This window comes from Scatophagus argus, chromosome 8 (assembly GCF_020382885.2).
Source record: "Scatophagus argus isolate fScaArg1 chromosome 8, fScaArg1.pri, whole genome shotgun sequence".
NCBI lineage: Eukaryota > Metazoa > Chordata > Actinopteri > Scatophagidae > Scatophagus > Scatophagus argus.
Genome location: NC_058500.1, coordinates 9,997,407 through 10,012,224, shown reverse-complemented (window position 1 = coordinate 10,012,224; position 14,818 = coordinate 9,997,407). Strand labels below are relative to the sequence as shown.

General features: G+C 42.4%; 1 protein-coding gene across 1 annotated transcript in view; it reads left to right on the top strand.

Annotated features, from left to right (window-relative positions):
- Window positions 1–1,297: 1,297 nt before the first annotated feature.
- Window positions 1,298–14,818, top strand: part of samd10b (sterile alpha motif domain containing 10b) — a 43,846-nt gene continuing 30,325 nt past the window's right edge. The window contains exon 1 of the mRNA XM_046398115.1: window positions 1,298–1,638. Coding sequence (XP_046254071.1) covers window positions 1,626–1,638 — 13 coding nt within the window. The 5' untranslated portion in view covers window positions 1,298–1,625. The remainder of the gene's footprint in view (window positions 1,639–14,818) is intronic.

Here is a 14,818-nt window from a genome sequence, read left to right as displayed (position 1 = left end):
TGGACACTTGAACACTTGCTTGACATGACTGATGCTGTTGTTCTTCTTGTGATGGCAGTTTTGAATTGTAGGATCCAACATTTTTGAAGCTTGATTCTACCAGGGACTAAAAATCAGGATATCTCACCCTCTACTACTGGCAGTTCCATCCCCCCATCCATCCAGCTGATAACGGGTGAGAGGCGGGGTGCACCCTGGACTGGTCGCCAGTCAGTCACAGGGCTGACACACTGACGGTCACACACTCACACCTAGGGGCAATATAGAGTAGCCAGCTAACCTAATGTGCATGTTTTTGGGATTGTGGGAGGAGGCCAGAGTATGGGTACGACTTGTTTTTATATTTTTATGTGTCACTCGTGAGACTCACAACTTCATGAGAGTGCAGTAAAAAGGTTTCAGTAGAGAAATGGGAAACGTTTGGGTCAAGGAGTGCAAATTTTTAACAGCTTTATAAAGAAAAAAAGCAACAGAAATCACTGAAGCACACAAGTCTCTGAGTCTGACTGAAAGTAAACACAAAGAGCTGCATTGCATAGTGCAGCTGATCCGTGCTGACGGCTGACTTATTAGCTGCATTCACGAGTGCTCGCAGGTTTGTTTCTGTTAGTCTGAGACAGGGGCTCACTTTTGATTTAGTTTGCTTGCGCAGAGCCGAAGTGGTGAATGCAAGACGGTGGTTCATGTCTACAAGTTTGCAACCTGCAGAAGTAAAACGACTTGGCACACAGCGTGAGGTTTTCATTACTGCCAATACATAGAATCCAGGCAGACCTTACAGAGAGCTTCTCAGGGGACTACTTTATGTGTTTTACATTCAGTCAGACACAAAGGCAAGTGTTTCAGAAGAAATTACTTTTACTTAAGTTTTCTGGAAAATTAGGAGGCTTGTAGTTCTTTCTCCTGGTTGTTTTCAACACAGTCTGCATTTCCCACATCTCAGATTCGATCATAACCAATAGTCATGGAGGACAGCAGTATGGGGACTACACCTGACTGACAAATGACATAAATTCATTTTGATCTTATATTTAGGTTAGACTTTTCCCAGTTATGTTCCTTTTGATAATATTATCCAAACATATTTAATATTGTCATCACTTTTCCAGTAATTTTCTGTAAATCTTGTGTTGACTTTTTACAAACGTTTATGCTTATTATGTACACAATGTGGAACATGGACATATTCAGAAATTGTGTGTGTGTGTGTGTGTGAGAGAGAGAGAGAGAGAGGAGAGAGAGGGAGGGAGGGAGAGAGGGACGGAGGGAGCGACAGAGAAGCATCTCGTCTTTTAGTGTGTATCCAGTAACAGCTGGTGTCGGGGCGTAATGACCTTTTGTCTCCCGACGGTCAGGTACGGAGAGGGGGGCGGAGATTCAGAAGGAACCCCTTCATATCGGACTGGTCCCGGCGTCCCAGACAACAAATGGCTGTGAACCGATAGAGAGGGGGAGAGTGATCCAGGTTTGTGTTTGAGAGAGCCGTGTCCATGCTCACATAGTGGCTTAGAGAGGGCAAGAAGCGCTCTTCATCCTCATCCTCACACTCAGTACATTTTATCCAGCTGGCAGAAGGATGGGAGAGTACTGTTGACACCACGGAGAGATACACGCTGAGACCGACTATGGCTGTGGACGGTAAGAGCGCTTTACTCTTCCCTTCATTGTAACAAGCCCCACGGTATTCACACAGGGACTTAACGTGGCACTCAGTAATGAGTTCACCGAGATCTTACAGCACTTTGAGACTGTACAGCTCAAATTAGACCTCAGCGGTACAGTCAGACAATATTTCCACAGGAGCATGTTAGGGGCAATACTGTTTCTGTGAAAAATAATAATGAAAATAAGATTTACAAGACGGATTATGGTTCAATTTAAGTGTAACTAGGTGTAGTATATATCCATATAGAGACTATATTATATTTGTAATTTCCTTAATTTTGTATTGACCTTAACCATCAAAGTTGTCTCTGATTTCAGATAATGTGACTGCTATTTCTTTTTTATCAGGATAACTAGAATTTGACACTGTGAAACTTATGAGTGACCCATGCGTTCACAAGTGGAGCTGACAAGCATTTCACTGATGCAATGTTTTGCATTATTCTAACAGCATTCTTACAGCAGTTCAGCAGCCCACAATTTCATTGCTGCACCGAAAACAGAGAAAGGTTGGAAGTTCAGTGTTTCTCAGGGACTATTTTTGCTCGACGGTCTGTATTTGTGGGCGAGCAACTGCCTCACCTGAATGGATTGCAGCCAGCACAGCATTCTTTATTCCTCCCTTGTTCTTCTGACTAATAACAGAGACAAAATGCTGTTAACGGGTAAGATCCTTTATTCAAAAACATCAAATCCCTCTGATGTGTATGAAATTAAAGAAATGGAGCTCACCAGGACTTCACCAAAAAAGTCATTTGATTTGTATGTGTGTTTTTTTGTTTTGTTTTTTAGTGGCAAAAACATCTAAATTGGCTTTGAAGAAATGGGTATTACTTTTTGTAGCGTACAGTAGGAAAAATGATTTTTCTTCTTTGCGTGTTCAGATTAGGGCAGGCAAGTTGTTTTTATTTCCTGATTAATCTGGCAACTATTTTCTCAAGCAACTGATCAGTCTATTAAATATCTGAAAATGATTTTTAAAAAAATGCTAATCAAAATTCCCAGAATAAGCCCACGATTACGTCTTCAGGTGGCTTGTTTTTGAACACCAGCCCCCAACTCCCCAATTTTCAATTTGTTATGATATAAAATAGAGAAAAGCAGCAAACTGTCATATCTGAGAAGCTGCAAACAAAAACAATGTCTGGTAGTTTTTCAAGTGAAACTTAGATGAGCAAAATAGTTATAAGTGAACATGTTGAAATGGAAACCCAAAAACAACTGTCTGCTTTTAGGCCTCTGAGAAATTTTGCCCAGTTCCCCATGCAGCTCCAGGGTCAAAGCCGACGATCCACCAATATCCTGTTTTTGGATTGTTTTGTTGTTGTTTTCGTCGTCATCCTGCAGCTTTCTCTTTCCTGTGCTTGGCTGGTTGGTGCTTGCTTCGGGCTACCAAACTTAAGTGGAGCCTAATCAGAGCCTCTGCTCAAGGGCAATAATGTGTGTAAGAGCATCAGCATTGTGCCAAGTGTGTTTTCCATCTGTCCTCCGTCTACTGAAGCAGGTTAGCCCTTCATTAACATGGCTGCAGGTAGGACACTCAGTCAGATACGCATATGTGCCTAGTGACACATTGGGCTATCTATAATTAATCCATAGTTTACATAAGCATCATTAATTTACTCGGTGCCCTGGGCGCTGACAGTGTGCTGTGCCACTTAAACTGTAAAGGCTGTTGGTCAAAAAAGGCTGTGGCGCTGTTTAAAGATAATACACAAGGCTGATTTGGGACCATGGAGCGCTAAGGTTTGTGTCTAAGATTTTAAACTTTTCAGAATGTTTTATGCTATTTCATAGGGAACGGGTTAACTGTTCACTGTGGCAGTTCACTTTTTAACTGCAGGACATCCTTGTCTTTGACAACCTCAGATTGTGAATTGTGAATGTTGTTGGTGGAGTACACACAGTATAGCCGAATTGATTGGTAGTGTTTGCACTCATATCTATTGCAGTTTGACTGTTAGGTAGTCTGCCAGCGACAGTCCTGTAACACTCTCAATTACAAGCAGTGATCTGCATTTAAAATGGTATACTAGATGTTTTTTGTCTCATCTTCATGTAAATTGCAAAGAAAATTACATTTTCCTTCGTGCTGCCTTCAGCACAGCGAGTCACGCTACATAATTATGTTCTACCCCCATGTTTGACTATTCAAGAATGGATAAAATTCATCAAACGTTTGCTTAAGTCGCCCAGGACATCTGGCTGTATTGTCATATCTGAGATAAGCAGCCGTACATATGGGGCTACTGGGTCACTCTATTGTCCGGTGAACAACATCCAGGAAAAGCGTTTTTTTACTTTTACTTCTGTGCTGGTGATAGCCGTGGCCAGAAGCATTATGTTTTCAGGCTGTCCGCCTCTTTCTCGCGAATACGATATCTCAGAAACACCTTGAAGGCGAATTTGGCACAAATGTCCATTTTAACTCAAGGATGAACTAATGAGAATTTGAGGTCACCGTGGCCTCACAGAACAAGTTTTAGACGTAACTCAAGAATTTGTCGAGCAGTTATGACAAAAATTCACATGTCTAGTAGAATAAAATGATCAAGTTTTGTATCCAAAAAGTCAGCTTTACTGTGGCATCATAATGTTCTGCAAAAACACATTTCTGGCCATTATTCAACTCCAGGAAATTGCGACCACATTTCACATTTGGTCACATACTAAAATGGTGACTCTAATCTTGCCCAACTTGAAATTTTTGTGTAGATTTCCTGCCCTGCCAGACTGAAGATGTGTTCAGAGTATCCACATTTTAGAATTTGTTGCTTCTTTCGAACAACATCAGTTTTGCTGATACTGAACTTCAGGTGACTGTCGTTGCACCGTGTGACAAAGCGCTCTGTCGGTTATCGATATCAGTTACTGCATATGGACAGACATGAATTTAAACTGCAGTTTGATTGGTACAAAGAGCCATAAACCTGTGAGCACTACATTTGGTTTCAGAGAAGGACAATAGAGGTGGAGGTAGACAGAGAGAGAGAGAGAAAGCAGCTTGGTCTATTCCCTTTTCACATCAAGAATAGATATGAGGACAACCACTGTGTGTTTTTGCGTGTGTGTCGACTCCAAAAGGCAGGCCTGGCTAAGCTCAGCATGCAAGATATCCAAAGATCTGGGCTGGTGCAGAGAATACCAGAGTGGCTTCCATCTATCCATGTACTGCCAGACATATGTGCTCACCATCAACCTGACAGGCCCACAGCGAGACAAGCAGCAGGATCCAAAAAACAACCTACTTATTTATCTTAACCCCCACGTCTCTCTGAGCATGTGGGTGGATATTCTGCTGGAGGAGGGTCGATGGTGTCTATTCTTTGCCTACATGATGGACATGTGAGCTGGAAGGGGGCAGAAGGGTGTGAAGAAATGTGAATATAGGAGGTGTCCCCCAATAAAATCAGATTCAATAGGATTTTCTTCCTTTTTAAAGTACGCTGAAATGACACAAAAATGAAAAACACAGATGCTTCTTCTAAGAGAAAAAGAGGAGGACGCATGGTGAATTTCTTGTTTGTAGCCTTCTTAGAAAGCATGATGGAAAAACACTTGAAAAAATTTATAACTTTCTCTTGTGTTTTCTGTTCATAAATACTTACATACTCAATGTTGACAGTTTTTCTGCATTAAGCAAAAAAACTGTCAACTGTCTGTTGTTGACCCTTTTCTCAAAACACACCACAAACACACCCTTTCTTCTGATCAGGTCACACAGTTATAGGCTCAGTCAACTGTGAAATAATTTCCCCTTTCCAGTGGGGCGCTCCTGTTATGCCACAGGATTCCAATCTGTACATGTGCATGTGAGTGTGTGCATGTGTTTTGATCCATGCATGTGTTTGTTTGTGTGTGTGAACATGCAGATGAAGCAGAGGGGGAGCCAGCACCTCAGTGGGTGGGACATTGGGGGAGGCGAGGGGTGTGGAGACAAATACACCCTTTGTTGTTTTCCTGGCATGCATTACGTCGCCTGCTGGAGACGGCGTCCATTTGGCACAATTGGTGTTGCAGCCAAATGTGTTTCTGGCCTCTGTAGTAAAGTAATGCAGTAATAGTGTGTTAACCCTCTCAGTTACAGTGGCACAGTGGGATTATACAGCAATTTTATGTGTGTGAGAGTATGAGCATGCAAGCTGTTAACCTCCTTCCCCTGTCCATCATCATCCTCTGCTTCCTCACAGTGGGGAGTGTGTTACTCAGTATAATGCATGGACAGTCCTTTTGAGCTCACGCACATGCACACACACACACACACACACACACATCCTCCTGTTATCCATCATCAACTGCCTGATCCACTGCAGCTCTACAGCTGCACCTGGCCTGAACCCGACTTGCAGAAAGAGGAGTAAAGACAAAACGGCCAGAGGAAAGACAGCGAGGGATGTGTTTGTATATACTCATATAGTGTCTGAAATCCCTCAAATGTCTTGACAAGAGCCCTGACAGGAGAAGTGCTCAAAAATTCTTCTCACAGTTGAAGAACCTCTTATAGATTATGCCAAAAATTCTTTATTTTCTTTTCCAAATAAGTTCAACTAACATTTGTTTTTTTATTTATCTATAATATTATCTCACTCATGATAGATAGTTTAAAACAAATGATACTGTCTTCTTTTCACTACACACACTCTTGCCAGAGGAAGACACCAACATTACCCACATTGCAACTTGACTGCCAGTCCACCTGGAGATTCAGGTGTGGTATGCTAATAGTGGCTAATCCAGCATCGAGAGATGATGTTGACCGAAAACTTTTTCAGTTACTGTTGAAAGGTTTTGTCAAGTGGTCCTCTCAGCCAGCTGTTTTGACCTCTGATCCAGCATGCAGGGGCGGGATGGACACTGGATGATTCTGTAGATAAACATTTACGCCCTGGTCCTTCAGAGATTTATGGAGTGGTAAATGGGGAGAATATAAATCAGCAGTGGATTAACAGAAGTGTGGTTGATTTTGGATTCTGTTCGGAGGAATCACGCTTAAGTTGTCTCCTCCAGTCTGCCCTCATTGCTGACCTTGTCATCCTTTTAATACTTCCAAAAATGACAAGGCTTTGCTGTTCTGATCCAGCGCCCTTGTCCCGGGTCCGACTTATCCACCTCCTTCCCCCTCAACCCTCCTTCCTCTCCTTGAATTAGAGTGCGCACAGGCCCGTATCCAATTTCTGTCCTTTAATTAGCCTTCTGTGCAGGGAGAGGGATCAAGGGAAAGGGACTGAAAGGCTGCAGGGACGAATGAAAAAGAGATGTGATTTTTCTGAAGGATTGCATTAATTAGGTATATCATAGAGGGGTTGTTTCCTGGGCAGCTCAGTGGAGCAGTGGTTAGAGAGTTCAGGTTCGAATTCAGGTCTGGGCCCTTCTGTGTGGGGTTTGCATGTTCTGCCTGTGCCCCCTGTGTTTTCTCCTGGTACTCCAACTTCCTCCCACAATCCCAAAAACATGCACATTAGGTTAATTGGCTACTCTACATTGCCCCTAGGTGTGAGTGTGAGAGTGTGAGAGTGTGTGGTTGTCTGTCTTTGTGTGTGGGCCCTGCGATTGAGTGGCGACCAGTCCAGGGTGTACCCCGCCTCTCGCCCGTAGTCAGCCTGGATATGCTCCAGCCAGATAGGCGGTATAGAAAATGTATGGATAGATAGATTGTATCCCTCATGTACCATTTTGTTGTTATTTACTGACTTAACACATAAACTCTTATTCACTCTCTGGACGCACTGTATTTTGTTCCCCTCCAGCATGTTCAGTTGACTGTTTTGGCCCAATTTATTCTTTATGAATATTATCCACTGTTTTTCCTCATCATCACCACCTGTCCTGAGAAAATGAGATAGCATCATAGGTGATAAGGCCATGTTCCACTAATATCCTTTGTCCTGCATCTGATCCTTGACCAGATGTCTTTCAGCCAGCAGTTTCAAGGAGAGCAGTCCACCCTTTTCCTCCACTCACTCCTTCCCATTAGAGTCTGCTAAACAAACACTCTAATTAAGTGTGGCCTTGTGTGATAGGGTAAGCTTGGAGCATTTTCATTCTTTGTTAATAGGTTGGCCTGCTCCTCCTACCAAGTGCTGTGGGTCAGTGGAGCCTGTGGTTTAGATTGCCCATTAAACCAAATGGCTAATGACTCCAGCTACACCATAACAAGGCAGACATACTTGCACATTCAGAGCACAAGTCACGTTTATGCAGTGCAAAACCGATTACATTGCCTCTTGCAATCTAGTAGTGTGATCTGTGGTTATAGTTTATATGCATATACAAAGCTGTTTGTGTGTGTGTGTGAGAGAGAGAGAGAGAGAGAGAGAGAGAGACTTTGAAATTGAACATGTTTTAGACTCATTCCGCTCATCGGTCATACCTCTTCCAAAAATAGAAATCAATTTTGCTTTCAGTATTCCACTCTTATCAGGTTTTTCGATATTCCCTTTCTCTCCGCTCCTCCTCCTGCAGCTTCAGCCTATATTTCACACTTTTTTAAAAAAAATCATCCTACCTCCACACGGTTCACCTTCTGCTGCATACTTCGTTGTGGCACATTTTACTGTCTCTCTCTCCTCTCCTGCTATGTCACCTGATGTGAGTTGTAATAGTGTCCTGCAAATGTATAGCGCTGGCAGGGTGTATGGAGGCTGGCTGTCACAGTGCTGCTCAAATGGGCCCTCAATTTACCATGTCAATAGGCAGCCAAGTGTTGGCGTGTCAGTTCCACAGCTGAGGTGGGGAGAGAGTTGTTTAAATGCAGCTCAACTCTCTGTGACACTCGTTAACCTGTGGAACTAACGCTCTTCCGCTTTTTCTCGCAGACCCACTGCATTTGTTATCTGTTTTTCAGGTTTCCTCTCAGCTGCACCTCATTCTCACAGCTCTCTCATTACATCCTCTTATTTTTGTGCAACCTTCCTGTCTCTCAACTCTCTGCTCTCATCACTGCGTATATATCTCTGGAGTTACATAAAAAAAAAAAGCCCTCCCCAGTCTTACGGTTCTTTGCATGCTCATTAAAAATGTTAGATTCTCACTTCACAAGCTTCTCCCTTTTTCCCTCCCAAGCTGAGCCCATGGGGAAGCTCTGGCTTAGCTATATAACAGCCATATGGCAGCTTCAAGAAATGCTTCATGCCTTGGTGAATATATGTTGCAGAGATTTACAACATGCACAGACTGCATGAATGTTTGTGAGTAGTTTAATGTGACATGCAGCTTTCTCTATGCGTGTATATCTAATCAGACTTTCCTCTTGATCACAAATAAGAACTGACTCTGACTCTGATTTTCTTGATGTCACAGACCAAAACTTGTCCTGGAGGCTGAACCGAAGAGATTCCTTTTAGTCTAAATGTAACCCAGTACCTCATATGCCCTCTCCTGGCTTCCTATTTAATGATTCATTCGCAGAAAGAGATTGTGGCTACCGTGTCAGTCAGTCTCTTATACAACATCTGGTGATCATATTTTACATAAAGAAATAATATTATTTTTTACTGTGGGATATTCATAGTGTCTAGTATGTACTACTGGTTTCAAGCTAAGAGTCTGGACGTACGTAAAAGGTCTCACATACTGTTTGAGCATACTAAATTAGTAAATAGTATGGAATTTCACATGTAGCAGTTGTTTTTCCTTTTACCCTTGTCTTCTTTGGCTTTATGGTTCCTTTAATCCTGTACTTTGGCATTTTGCTTCCTTTACATCAAGTAGTGAGAAAGCAGACTGTGACTCTTTGCACTCTTTGTGTACAATAATGCTCTTTTGAGTGTTTGCACCGTTTTGACCTGATTTTCTTGAAATCCGCTGAGACGTGTTGCTATTGTACCTTATCCCTAGATTAGGAGGGATTTGTCCTGTGGAGTGGGAGATAGAGGCAGCAGGATGTGATTTTGCTTAAGTGCAGCATTGGTCATAAAGGCCGTAGGACTTAAAGACAGAAAAAAGCATGTATATTTTGACTCTGTACATGCACCTGGGGCAGTTTAAGACTTTTGCAGCTCTTGACAGTTGCTCTGAGCAATCAACAGCCATCAGTTTTTCAGTGTCTCAACATATCGGACTAAAACCATTTCTTCCACTTCATCTGGTTTTGTCTTGTCCTTCAGTCCAGTTAAGATGCTTTTACAGAACTTGGTCCCAGAAACAGTTATATTGAGCTTTGAATGACTGCCGTCAAAGTGGTACCAAGCCCAAACAATTGTTGCGGGAGGAAGTCGAGGTTGCAGGGCTGTCGGTCAGAGTTAGGGGTGGGGCGGGCTCTAAGCTGTCATCCTAGAGTTTCAGTCTCGCCCTACATATCAGGTCATTGGTGCTCTGCAGGCTTTGGGTCTTGGCAGGAGCAAGCACACAATAGCAGGCACACTGCGCTGCACACAAACTGCATACATACATTCAGTCTATGCATGTCTCTGCACGTGCACACACACTTGCACTTGGTGGCTGAGTCAGCCAGCGTGGCGCAGAGAAAGATTTTCAGCTGGGAATTAAAACTGACACAAGTCACATCTTACGTCTGTTGTCACTTCTTTGTAATGAAACTACAAAATGGATCACCAGAGATGAAACAGGTCTTTTGAAACATTTTAAAAACTGTATAAGAGGCCTCCAAATTGGTGACAGGAGAGGAAAGTGAAGTTACCCTGCTGAGGCATTTTTGGAGCAAGATGGGCATGAGGTTCACCCAGTCTGGCTGAAATAATTAACGGTTGGATAATAAAGCTCTTCTCTCTTGTCATCTCTCATCGAAAGTGAAAATGGCCCACAATCAGCCACTGGATTAATATGAGTAGATGTTATGGCACATACGTGTGTGTGTGTGTGGGTGTGTGTGTGTGGTGTGACATAGAAAATGAAAAAGCGAGTAAACGAGGTTGCCCACGCATTAATGTCTCATTGTTAACATGATGTGTCTGGGGGATAATTGGAGTGTGTTTAAATCGTGTGTGTCGTGCATGCATACGATTTTCTGTGACATCTGAGTAGCTGGGTGATAATAAGGAAACCGGTTCAGTGGAGTGGAAGAGAGAGTAGAAATGAGAGCTGGTTTGGCAGTGCTATGTTGGAACAGAGCTACTGAAATCGCTTCGACACACACCATGAGAAGTGGCAGTGTCAGCGTTAACAAGCAGGTACACACACAGGTTGACATGGACACACACACACACACACACACTGAGGCTGATTAATTGGTGGGTCTCCGAGAGGAGCACAGAGTAGCCTCTCCCTCACCGTGCTGTCTATGAAACATCTGGTGTCATTAGGAGTCAACATTAGGAGAGTTATCAACAGAGAGCTAATAGTGTTGGAGAACCTGACGTTGATGGGCTGCTGTGATGTATTTGCCACAGTAAATGGGTAAAGGGACTAGTTTCTAAATCACCGAATTACACCGTCTGCTACTGCTGCTTCTGTTTTCCAAGAGGTTTACTATTGTGGCTGTGGATGGTTCAAATACACCAACAGGTCAGATTTTTGGTGATTGAATTCAGAGAGAAACGTAAACTTTTGATGCTGGTTTTACATAAAATAAACTGTGGACTTTATCTGTACGCCTCTGATGTGTTTTGAACTTGAATGAATTATTTCTATAACTGACTCATCATTGACAGTTTTTTTCAGTTAATCAGTTAAGTATTTAGTCTGTGAGATGTGAAATAGTGAAAAAAAATTAGCATTTTCAATATCCCAAATACTGTATATGCAATTAAAAAAGATGTAGGAGTTCTCACATTTGAGAAGGTGGAGGCAGCAACTCTTTGCCATTTTGGCCTTAACCTAAACATATGAATCTAAAGCCAAGGTGTGGTTTGTTTAGCTTATTGTAAAGACTGGAAACGGGAGAAGAGTGGTGTCAATTTCAACTCTCAGCATACAGAGAAAGTGAGTGATGAAAATGTTCAACTGTGCCTTTAAGGGAATAAAATGCAATAAAACCTTAAAGACTGTGCGAGTGTTTAGAGCAGAGGGATTAAGAGGGAAAGGGGAGTAGAGGCGTTCCCTTGGGATCTTCTGGCCTGGACAAGAAGCTCCTACTGGGACTTTATTTGTATTAATGCGTGTATTTCCCTGCGTGTGCGCATAAGGGTTACAAAGAACTTCGATTTCCTTGCCTGTTTCATCCTAAACTGGCCACTTTGTACCAACTGCTGTCTGCTATGTTACCTGACAGCACAGCCTCAGCAAACCACGCGAGTGAGCGACAACAAGTGTGTGTAAGAGGAGGGGGTAATTGACATGTCCATCTGACTGAAAGGCCTGGGCGGAGTGTCCGTGCAGGAGTGGTGCTGATAACGCGGCAATTAAGCTGGGACAGACAGACCCCCCAATCAGCACAGCATGCTGCAGAGAGCCGCAGAGACAGGTAGGATTGCAGGCAGTAGATAGAGAGACGGGAGAGTGGACCCCCAGGTGTGAGCTAATTTGTCTCTCTGTTAGACTGAAAACAAGAAGCTCCTGGAGGGCATGTACCAAACACGTCTGACTGTATTGTGCGCACATACCATTCACTCTCCCACTGAAGACACCTGCTGCCGCTGCTGAGAAAATCTTGGTTTTGTCGCGTCTCTTTCAAATTCACACTCAAACTGCACACTTTAAAAGGAAATCGAGCGCTGGCAAAGTTTCTGGTTTACATCTTCTGTTGTTTGTTGAAATGAGAGGAAGTAGAGGAAATGGAGCAGAGTTCTTTTATGCGTCTGTTTAATAGTTTTTGCCAGTGGCGGTGCTGCAATCCTCCACTCGCCTGTCTCAGTTGTATTGCCTAAGCCTCTCTGTGTGGCCCCCTGCCACAACCTTTGCATCTTCAACCCACCTTTCTTCTTTCTTTGTCTTCTTTCCCTCCCCTCTGGGAAAGATTAGAGGCAGCCTCCTAGATCACGTCACAAGGGAGCACAACAAACTTTAAAAACTTCAAAGACCTGAGAAATATTTCAGTTGGCTGACAGAAGAAGTGCTATACCACTACTCTATCTGCCACCAACGCTGCAGAGTTGCTGTTTCTAATCATTCATGCTTCATAAGCGTCTACAAACTAACTCCCTGTCTGCAGGTTTCATTCTCTCCCAGTAAATAGCAGTTTTCAATTCTTTGGCACATTTTCCTTCTCTCTCAGCTGGGCCCTTCTCTCTCTCTCTCTCTCTTTCTCTCTCTCTCTTTCTGTTTACCTCTCAGCTTCTGTGGAGCATTAACTTTTATCTTTATTTTTTCCCCATCAACTCTCCACCCATTCTATAAGCCTATTTCCTCCTCTTTTTCATCGCTATGTATTTTCTTTTATCCCTTCATCGTCTCTTTGTGTAGATGCAAGGATGGTGTAGAGCAGATTATCAACTGACTCTCACAACGGTCATTTATTCGCTTCATTGTTTGCTCAATATCCTGTGTGTATGATTGTACGTGTGTGTATTTGAACTATTGATTGCTTGTTATTTTTACCATGTTACATTGCTCAGACATTTCTTCTCTAATGTGTCACAGAGGTCTAGGAGCACTGATAGGCATGCACAAACTAAATAGGGTGCTTGTGTGATAGTCATGGCTTAAGGACACTCAATAAAGTATTGAGTGTTGAAGTCCTCTGCATCCTATTCTCTCAACAGGCCACAGCGTGAGTGCACCACATCGATTTACAGACCACATGTGACAATCACAATGAACTGTAGTCCACTCTCGTTGCAGGATAGCGAGCATGTGTGAGTATGAGGTTGTGCACAGACTCCACTCAACCCACTTGGGCAAGTTTAACCTCAGCAGATGGAGGCGATCTCCTTGTAGATACATGTAAAGAGTTATGATGTGAGAATATAAGGAGCTGATATCTCTATGATCAGCAGACAGAGCGTGCTGGATCCCTGCCGGAGGGCCTCGCAGGTTATCACTGAAGGTATCATGTTGTGAGCTCATGTTTTGCTTGTGTAAATTGCTTCTTTAATTCCACTTCTGAAAAAAAGATAATGGCTAAACCTGTTTGTCTGATTGCTTGAATCACTTTAGAGTTCATTAGCAGACCATCTGGCTTATTGCCCTTGGTTCCAAATGATCAGCTTAAATTGCACTTGAAATCAAAGGGTTAGATTTTGATATTGAAACACGTGCAGACAATATATTGTCATAAACTGCTAAATTACTTTATTCAGTGTGTGCCTGTGTCAAGGCGGTGGTGCTAAGCTAAGATAGTTATTTCAGAGTTTTAATATTTTGTACCCAAACATCGGTTAATCCACTCAGACAGATCATTTTGCAGCTCAGGGGAACAGCTGTAAACAAACACTAAATATTTAAAAAGCCAATCTTGTCCAAGTGGAGAAGTTGTGTGCTTCTGTTCATTTCATTTCCCCCATCAATGGAGTCTTTCCAGTGGAATAGAAAATAGAGAAGGATGGACTTGATGACAGACCAACTGTGAAGACATTTTAGATCACAGCATGGACCGAGATGTGAAAGCTGAGGAATAATGTGTTATTTTTATGTGACAGCTGCAATTACTGTAATTCAACAAACGCAGAAAAACATAATGCCAGCATTTTCTCATTTTCACTGCATTGGAACATCTTGAATTTTGAATCTGCAAGTGAAAGAGCAAAGTTTCAGATGGATGTTGAGTTAGATTAGTCTACTTCACACATTTGACCTTTCGCAGTATTAAATTACTCAACCAATCAGACCGGATACAATTAAGCCTAACCTTTATGATGCTTGCGTGTGAATATGTGAATTTAAAACTGTTTAAACATGCATAAAGTTATGCTCTGCCTACCTGACCTTTTTATTGAATTTTTCCCCATTTCGTGCTCTATCCCTTCTGATGCCTGGATCAATTATGGAAGTCCTAAACAGGCTAATTTAATTTGGATTTGTCAAAGGTTTTATGAGCTGTGAATGATAACGGTGTAGTGGATGTGTGTGGACAGATTAATCATCTGATTACCTCACCAGTTAGGCTGCCTTGTCAAATGATAATTCAATATCTCAGAAACAAGATCATGCAAATGTGTACTGGCAGTATGTGCCCTTGAAGATCTCTGGTGCTTAAGCCATTATCATTATTATTATTATTATTATTATTTTCTAGATCCACTGAGCTGATTATACTATGGATTCATCATGCAAACGCAGCTAAGTAAGATAAGATAAGATGAGATTCTTTATTGTCATG